This window comes from Pollachius pollachius (assembly GCF_949987615.1).
Source record: "Pollachius pollachius genome assembly, chromosome: 1".
Lineage (NCBI taxonomy): Eukaryota > Metazoa > Chordata > Actinopteri > Gadiformes > Gadidae > Pollachius > Pollachius pollachius.
The window spans coordinates 13870074-13879787 of NC_136934.1; the positions used below are offsets into that span (position 1 = coordinate 13870074).

Genomic DNA, 9714 nt, shown 5'->3' on the forward strand with positions numbered 1-9714 from the left:
ATCACAGCAGGGGTACGGCGCTGACTCACTGTTTATAACATGACATCACAGCAGGGGTACGGCGCTGACTCACTGTTTATAACATGACATCACAGCAGGGGTACGGCGCTGACTCACTGTTTATGACATGACATCACAGCAGGGGTACGGCGCTGACTCACTGTTTATAACATGACATCACAGCAGGGGTACGGCGCTGACTCACTGTTTATAACATGACATCACAGCAGGGGTACGGCGCTGACTCACTGTTTATAACATGACATCACAGCAGGGGTACGGCGCTGACTCACTGTTTATAACAAGATATCACAGCAGGGGTACGGCGCTGACTCACTGTTTATAACATTAAATCGTATAGTTACAGCTCTGACTCACTGTTTATAACATAACATTGAATGGTTACGGCGCTGACTCGATGTTTATAACAATACATAGCAGTGGTACAGTACACAAATGACATGCTACCTGTACTGTTGTAATATATAGTGAGCCTTGACCCAATTAATGGCAAGAATGGCAATATTGAGCAGTCAGTCAGTCAGTCAGTCAGTCAGTCAGTCAGTCAGTCAGTCAGTCAGTCAGTCTGTCTGTCTGTCTGTCTGTCTGTCTGTCTGTCTGTCTGTCTGTCTGTCTGCATTCAAACACATTCTCTATCATATAGACCATCGTCCTGACTCCATCATTTCTCCCTGATTAGCCGTGCTGGAGTCTGCATCGCTGGACAAGATCACCCCAGAGTCCCGGACCCCCGTACCGGACCCCTCTCAGAACAGCGATGCTGGGGGGGAGATGTCCCCGTGTCGCTCCCCCTCAACCCCCCGCCATCTCCGCTACAGACAGCCTGGAGGTTAGCAACCACCAACTCTGCCTCAAGCGGCTCTGTGTGTGTTTGTGTGTTTGTGTGTGTTTGTGGGTGGGTTTGTGTTCGTATGTGTGTGTGTGTGTGTGTTTGTGTGTGTGTGTGTGTGTGTGTGTGTGTGTGTGTGTGAATGTTTGTAGATATGTGTGTGTGTGTACGTGTGTGTGTGTGTGTTTGTGTGTGTGTATGTGTATGTGTGTGCGTGTGTGTGTGTGTGTTTGTGTCTGTGTGTGAATGTGTTTGAGTGTGTGTGTGGTTTTTTGTGTATGTGAATGTGTGTGTGTGTGTGTGTGTGTGTGTGCGCGTGTGTGTGTGTCAGTGTGTGTGTGTGCGTGTGTGCGTGTGTGTGTGTGTGTGTGTGTAAGAGATGACAAATCTATGAGGGGCCGCCTGGGACAGAATTCATACTTGGGGGGGAATTGGTATATTGGCGCCCCCTCTGGCTGCAGGCGCACACCTGCTCGTTGAGCAGGTGTGCCCCCCGCTTGGAGGAAGTCTTTGCCCGGGGCGTAACTGGACGTAGAACCGCCACTGTCTCTACGTGTTGTGGAACTTCTACAACACGTAGAGACTGGCCATGGTTGAGAATGATGCCGCCTCTTCTGTCAGCCAATCAGGAACTGAGGAATCAAACTCACTTCCGTTTCAGTCAAACTCTCTTACACACACTACTATACTCTCTCACACACAATACTATTCTCTCTCACACACACTACTATATTCTCTTGCATAAACAACTATACTCTCTCACATACACTACTATTCTTCTCTCACATACACTTCTATACTCTCTCACATACACGACTATACTCTCTCACATACACTTCTATACTCTCTCACATACACTTCTATACTCTCTCACATACACGACTATACTCTCTCACATACACTACTATACTCTCTTTTATATATATATTATAATAGTGTGTGTAAGACCAAGTATGAATTCTGTCCCAGGCGGCCCCTCATAGCAGGCTGCTTGGCACATGGTGCGACAGGCCTGCTATTATAGCAGTAAGATATTTATATCTGTACATAATAGTTAAATGTTTACATTTTTGTCCTTTGTTGTCCTTATTTTACTTTATTCTTTGTGAGTACATTGAGGGCAAGGAAAGACTGGAGTCAAATTCCTTGACTCCAGTCCTACTTGGCCAATAAAGCAGACGATGATGTGCCAACGGTGCACTTAAGTATTTGTATGTATGTGCGTGCATGTACGTGTGCATATTTGTTTGAATCTGGGCGAGTATATGTGTGCATGTGTGTGCGTGCGTACATTTGTGGGCGTTCGTGTAAGTGTGTGTATGTGTGTGCTTGACAATATGTCTTTGTACGTGTGTGTGTGTGTGTGTGTGTGTGTGTGTGTGTGTGTGTGTGTGTGCTTCTGTGGAGCAGGAGTGAGTGGTTCACGACTCACGGTTAGAGTATATTGCCTGGGTCACTGAGGAGCTGTGTGCTGCCCAGAGGGTTCTGCAGAGCACACAGCGTTCCTCAGCTGGCCCAGTGAGACACGGGGCCAGGCAGTCCTCCCTGTGCATCTTATCCACACAACATGATTTCACCTTGGTGTACAGGGGCCAACACAGCCGTAACGGACGACAAATGGGCTGGGTACAAACGTGTGTGTGTGTGTGTGTGTGTGTGTGTGTGTGTGTGTGTGTGTGTGTGTGTGTGTGTGTGGATGTTTATGTGGTCTGTGCAGGCTGAGGACAGGCATTTTAACAAGGATACAAGAAGGCTTGAGGAGAAGGGTTTATTATGAGTGAGTTAGTGGTGGTGAATTGACATTTTTGTCAAACTCACCAGTTTGATTTGGGGCTGTAGGGACCTACCTTAGGGGGCTTTGTGAAGAGTGCTGGCACTAGATTCACTTGCTCCAAACAGCAGCTCAGAACTGCTGACCTCTGTGATCGACCAAAATAAATCTTACTATTTCTAAAACACAAACCAACACATGTTGAGTTCGGATGAGGGCTATTTGAATGGATCCGAAGATTAAGAAGATGCTAAGAAATGTATAATTATACATTTAGGATTCTATTTATTAAAGGACAAATATCATGTAAAGGACGGCAAATGAAGATATTGATGTTTTCTTTCTGTTGTCTGTATGTGTTCGGGTGTCTATGGTTGTCTGTGTGTGTCTGTACATGTGTGTGTGTGTGTGTGTGTGTGTGTGTGTGTGTTTCTGAGTGTTCGCATGTGTATTTGGGTTTCTGTGTTTGTGTGTGTCTGTATGATATCTGTGCTTCTGCGCGTTTGTGTGTGCGTGTGGCTGTGTGTGTGTGTGTGTGTCCATATGGTTGCATGTGTGTCCATCTTTGTGTTTGTCTGCATGTACGTGTGTCTGTATGAATGTGTGTGTCTGTCTGTCTGTCTGTATCTGTATGTGTGTGTCTGTATCGATGTGTATGTCTGCCTCTCTATATCTGTATGTTTGTGTCTGGATGGATACGTGTGTGTGTGTGTGTGTGTGTGTGTGTGTGTGTGTGTGTGTGTGTGTGTGTGCGCGCGTGTGTGTGCGTGTGTGCGCACGCGTGTGTGTGTGTGTGTGTGTGTGTGTGCATGGCTGTAGCCCAGTCAGCAGAGAACTCTCGCTGCTCTGTGTCTCCTGCCTCGGCCTTCGCCATCGCCACGGCAGCAGCAGGTCACGGGTCACCGCCAGGTATACGCTCAGGCGTCTCCTAGGACAGTGCAGGCCCGCGTGCAGACCTGCTTCATCATAATACTAAACATGATATGACATTCTGCCTCTGACGGTACATCGGTGTTTAATACTCTCTCTCCCTCTCTGCCTCTCTCTTTATTATAATTTTTCTCTTTCCTCTTTAATTTGATCTCTCTGTCTCTCCCTTTCCATCTCTCTCTCTCTCTCTCTCTGTCTCCCTGTCTCTCTCCCGGTCTCTCTACTGCCCTCTAGTGTATGCTAATGCAGAGCGGACGTGCGACAAAGACTTCATCATTCGAAGAGCCGCCACCAACAGAGTTCTGAACGTTCTGCGGCACTGGGTCTCTAAGCACTCACAGGTGGGCAGGAGCTGTTAATGTGTGTGTGCGTGCGTGCGTGTGCGTGTATGTGTGTGTGTGTTTGTCCATGCATGCACGCCTTCCACATCATCTACATGTTTTCTGGGCCAATCAAATCTGTGGTCTATTAAGGTGTGTGTCTAATGGGCCTGTTCGGCTGCACTGCTCCCACTAGAGTGTGTCAACAAGCAAACACATGGACAAACACACACACTCTTGTATACAAGTACAAACTGACACACACACAGACACACACACACACACACACACACACAAAATTGCTCAGGCAGTGAGTGGACTGTGGACCCAACCCACTTCAGCTCCCCTACCCACCCGGGCTGTGAGCACACAGTGCTGCCTTTAATGAATTGAGTGTAATGGTGATGACTTGACTCTGCCTAGTTGCGTCCCTGCACCTCTAATTGCATTGATCGGTTTCCTGTTATTTTTCCTCAATATTGCACACCGCTGTGTTGACAGGCTGGCCTCCATTGGGGTTATTACCACAGGGAACAAAGACATCCGAGCGCATTCAGCTCCACACTCACACATACACACAAACACACACACACACACACACACACACACACACACACACACACACACACACACACACACACAGTGAATCGTTCTCTCAGGACAGCGTTGAACACAGTGCTTGTTAAAAGTGACCCGTACGAGATATAAGGAAGAGCACGATTAGTGGGGAGTCAAAGGGTAGGAAGCAATTGGTGGGGGGAGGGGGGGGAGGATATAGTTAGAATTATGTATGTGTGATCCATCTCTATGGATGGATCAATTGTTAGGACTACTGGGACTCTTTTCAATTGTGGTCATAACTCAAACATGTGTGTGCGCATGTGCATGCGTGTGCCTGGAGTGTGTGTGTGTGTGTGTGTTTTGTGTGTGCGTGTGGGTGTGTGTGTGTGGACGCAAGTGTCTATGTGTGTGTGTATGTGTGTGTGTGTGTCTGCACCTGTGTGTGTGTGTGTGTGTGTGTGTGTTTGTGTGCTTGTACATGTATGTTTCTGCAGGACTTTGAGATGAACGGGGAGTTGAAGATAGGTGTAGTGTGTCTCCTCGAGGAGGTGCTCCGAGATCCTGATCTTCTTCCTCAGGAGAGGAAAGCTACGGCCAACATACTGAAGTAAGCAGCACAGAAACATACCATAAGTACACACACACACATACACACACATACACACAAACACTCACACAAACTGAGCGCACCACACAACATGTGCAGGTTGATCTGTGTTGCTTCAGCATTTCTCTTGTTGCCGTTTTATTCCGTGATTGAGTGTTGATTGAGTGTTCCATTTGTAAGTACTCCATCATGGAAGTATTTATTGTCGTCACACAAACATGTTTTGGACACATGCGGGGAGAAGGTCAGGGAGTGTGCACATTACAGAAGACAGCGTGTTCCAGCAGACTGTGACCAATCACCTTGTCTCTTCCCAGCGCTCTCTCCCAAGATGAACAGGAGGATGTTCAGCTCAGGATTGAAGACATCCTACAAATGGTGAGAGAACTACGCAGTACCTCATCCGATGGTACTTTATACACGACTGACAACCTGATGCACATCCAGATACATTTATATGATACAAAGCTATACCCATTTGTCTTTTTTTTTTATAATTCTTTATTAAGCAAACACTTATTCATGTCACAAAAGAGTAGACCTGCTCTACGAGGTCTGAGGTAGGCTGCGGTAGACACTGGAGATCAATCTAGTACCTTAGACACATCACCTACACGACAATACGACACAGATATAAAAAGCATTTGCTAAAAAAATCCTTGGAAATACCTCAAATGATGTAAGGTCAACATAGTATTGCAGGACCTGAACCATTGGTAATTAAACCTCCTCTTAGCATTAAGGCTGATCTGTACACACAGAAACACACACACACACGCACACACACACACACACACATACACACACACACACACACACACACACACACACACACACACTCAAAAATGCTATCTCTCTCTCTCTCTCTCTCTTTCTCTCTCTATTTATGTCCCTCTCTCTCTCTCTTACAACAACAACAGCAACAACAACAGTAACAACAACAACAACAACAACAACGATGTGACTGTAGTACACACAAGTATATGTACCAAGAAGCAGCAGTCAATGATTCATGATTGCAGAATGTGTGTGTGTGTGTTTGCGTTGGGTCCAGGCGGAGTGTCCGAGGGCCGAGTGCTTTGAGTCTCTGCCTGCGATGGAGCTGGCTGAACAGATCACCCTTCTGGACCACATCGTCTTCAGGAGCATCCCCTATGAGTGAGTGGTACTCAGACAAACAGCCCACTGCACGGCAGACCCAATGACACGGGCACTGACACAGCCTTCACACCACCTCACCAATCCTATGGGCTGAGCCACCAAACACTGTGAACAAGTTACGTCTTGGAGAACCACACTGTCAGACAAACACCCCACACTCACACGCACCTATATATTTCAATAATGCATGGTTCACACACATACTTATCTCGGATCCAGCTGTCCTAGGGTATGTTAGAGCAGAACTTCTAGGGGGAGAAGGCACAGTACCCGGGCCAGAGTAACTGCAAGGGGCAGGGTTGCACGTAGTTCCTGTTTTGTTACGATTCTCACATCGTGTTTGTGTGTGTGTGTGTGTGTGTGTGTGTGTGTGTGTGTGTGTGTGTGTGTGTATGTGTCTCTCTCTCTCTCCCGCCCTCCCTCTCTCTCTCTAAGGGAGTTCCTGGGCCAGGGCTGGATGAAGGTGGACAAGACAGAGAGGACCCCGTTCATCATGAAGACCAGCCAGCACTTCAATGACGTGAGTACTAAGTGAGCACCTCGCCTCTGAAGCCCCTGAGAGGGTTCACCAGGGTTGGGGCCTGGTTGCTTCACCAGGGTTGGGGACTGGGTCACCGGTGGTCGCAGGCCCCCGGATGCACCTGGTTTGTTCCAACCAACATCTGCCTGTGATTGAAACGTCCCGATAACGTTTCAATGTACAAACGTAGCAGTACGTAGCGCGTTTGTACAGGACCTTTAATCAGAATGGAACATCTATTATCAATCAATAGCTCATAAGTTAGCAATCTCCTGTGATACCACATTAATCACAGGGGAAATATACATACACATTATGTAAAGAATAATGGAGTAAAGTCATTATCCTGTTATATGTCGCAATTTATTTTGCGATAAAGAAATTAATATTTGACACGCAGTAAAAAAAATAATTGCCTGTTCGATTCTACGGTTGCTAGTAGCCTCCACAGTAACAAACTCTTATTCCTAGCAGCAGTCTACTAGGTTAAGCAGAATTAACAGACAGCTGGATGCCGTAAGTGTTATCAGAATGAAGTATTCAACAAGGTTGTGTAAAAAAAAAAGTCTGGCTGTCATTGTCATCTCTGGTGAAGCCCTGTGGTGAAGCCCTGGCCCCTAAGGCACAACTCTGTGGCACCCGTGTGTTCAGATGAGCAACCTGGTGGCGTCCCAGATCATGACCCACACGGACGTGGGCTCGCGGGCCAACTCCATTGAGAAGTGGGTGGCCGTGGCCGACATCTGCCGCTGCCTCAACAACTACAACGGCGTGCTGGAGATCACCTCCGCCCTCAACCGCAGTGCCATCTACAGGCTGAAGAAAACCTGGGCCAAGATCAGCAAGCAGGTATATGTACTGTATATACATGGAGGGCAATGGAGGCGGTTTGGCTTGATTGGGGACGCACCAATTCTAATTTAGAAGTCTAAATTAGAAAGAAGATTTTGCCCACAAAAGATTTGTCAGGGTTCGAAACTGATTTCCTCGTATGATTCTTGCACTTTTTCGGGGTTATCTCATAATGGGATGCACTTATTTTAAGTCGCTTGGAACAAAAGTGTCTGCAAAATAAATACAATGTAATGTTATTGCTAGATTCCAGACGCTGTTCTTTTGTAATCCCTCCCAGACTAAAGCTCTGATGGACAAGCTGCAAAAAACGGTCTCGTCGGAAGGCCGGTTCAAAAACCTGCGAGAGACTCTGAAGAAGTGAGCGAGTGAAAGATGTGAACCTATATTCACTGTATGCTGTGAGATGAGTCTACAGAATGAAACTAACTCCACCGTACTGACCCTGTGTTCACCAGCTGCAACCCTCCCTGCGTGCCCTACCTGGGGATGTACCTCACCGACCTGGCCTTCATCGAGGAAGGAACGCCCAATTTTACTGAGGAAGGACTCGTCAACTTTTCCAAAATGAGGATGGTATGAAGCTACACGTTATATACATATATAATGAGAATATATATAACACGTTATATACACATATAATGAGAATGCACATACACAAACACACACACATACACACAAACACACATACACACACACACACACACACACACACACGTACACACAAAAAACAAACAACAAACCTTGCAGTCATACGATCAGCAATGCACTGTTTTCCACAGATTTCCCACATCATCAGAGAGATCCGACAGTTTCAGCAAACCCCGTACAGAATAGAGCATCAAGTCAAGGTACTGGTCTCTAATATGTACACTTGTCAGTAATGGTTATATACAGTATAGCAGTACAGTTATAATGCTAAAACTCGTGTTTAGTTAATCTAATAGCAATTAAAATAGGTATTCATTGTACTCAAGTATTTATTTTAGTAACATTCCTAATTCACATTCATATAAGCAGTGTTGCCAAGTTTCATGAAAAGTTATTGAAGTTATTCAAAAATGAAAACTGTTTCCAGCCATTTGACATATTGTTCATAATTGATTACTCCAAATGTCTGATAACAAATCTGATAAAAAACAGAGACAAATTCAGACAAATAAACAAAATTGTTTTATTTATCAATTTTCAATGAATACAAATGGACATGAACTTCAACCTCAGTATAGTCTTAAAGAACAGTGGGTCCTATTAGTAGTGCATGGGGTTTTAAGGAAGGACTCAAATCAGCCCCTTTTTCAGCAACCGTGTGTGTGTGTGTGCGTGCGTGCGTGTATGCGTGCATGCGTGCGTGTGTGTATGATTACTGGCCACCTGGTTGACCTCACTTTAAAAAAGGCACCTAAAGGTGACTGCTCCACAAAAAGCTTTCTGCTTTTGCCCTTTTTGTTCTGTTTCCTGCACTGCCTCCTCCACTTTATTTTCCACCACCTCTTCCACTGTTTCCTCTACTGTTCCCTCCACTGTCTCCTCCATTGTCTCCTCTGATCTGGCATTGGCAACCTATTTGGAAGGGGGCTGTCCCTTCGCTGCTCAGACGATTTTTCTGCTTCCCTGACATCTTGAAACAGAGTCTTTAGTCAACAGACGTTTGAATTTGAGAGACATGGAAACGTATAACGGGGTAATTTGCGTGAGTCTCACGCTCAATGCATGAAAGTTGGCAGCTCTGCATGTAAGTGTTAGCATTACCATTAGCATAAAAGAACAGTGATTAGAATAAGTCCGAGCCTTAGCATTAGCTTCAATACATCCCTCTTGTGTGTCCAGGTGACCCAGTATCTGCTGGATAAGACCCTGATCATGGACGAGGACACACTGTATGACCTCTCCCTGAAGATAGAGCCCCGTCTCCCCGCCTGAGGGTCCGGCTGCCATGGGCCCAGGAGCCTGACTTCCAGACCCCCCCCCCACCCCTCTACAGCTGACCCCCAGAGAGGACGTAGGGGGGGAGTCCTTTGAGGGAAAAAACAAGCCGATGAACGAAAAAATAAGCCATCGTTGACTTACTCATCCTTTTCTCAAAGTCAAATTCGTCATGTTTAACGAGAGAGGTGGACAAAGCGAAGCCAGAGGTGCACC

At 46.2% G+C, this 9714-nt stretch overlaps 1 protein-coding gene across 1 annotated transcript in view; it reads left to right on the forward strand.

Annotated features, from left to right (window-relative positions):
* Positions 1 to 9495, forward strand: part of rasgrf2b (Ras protein-specific guanine nucleotide-releasing factor 2b) — a gene marked incomplete at both ends in the record, with an annotated part of 46520 nt that extends 37025 nt beyond the window's left edge. Inside the window, 12 exons of the mRNA XM_079734367.1 lie at positions 701 to 850; positions 3441 to 3530; positions 3786 to 3892; positions 4927 to 5039; positions 5357 to 5417; positions 6094 to 6197; positions 6636 to 6720; positions 7372 to 7569; positions 7853 to 7932; positions 8031 to 8148; positions 8355 to 8423; positions 9403 to 9495. Of these exons, the coding sequence (XP_079590493.1) occupies positions 701 to 850; positions 3441 to 3530; positions 3786 to 3892; positions 4927 to 5039; positions 5357 to 5417; positions 6094 to 6197; positions 6636 to 6720; positions 7372 to 7569; positions 7853 to 7932; positions 8031 to 8148; positions 8355 to 8423; positions 9403 to 9495 (1268 nt within the window). The remainder of the gene's footprint in view (positions 1 to 700; positions 851 to 3440; positions 3531 to 3785; positions 3893 to 4926; positions 5040 to 5356; positions 5418 to 6093; positions 6198 to 6635; positions 6721 to 7371; positions 7570 to 7852; positions 7933 to 8030; positions 8149 to 8354; positions 8424 to 9402) is intronic.
* Positions 9496 to 9714: the final 219 nt, after the last annotated feature.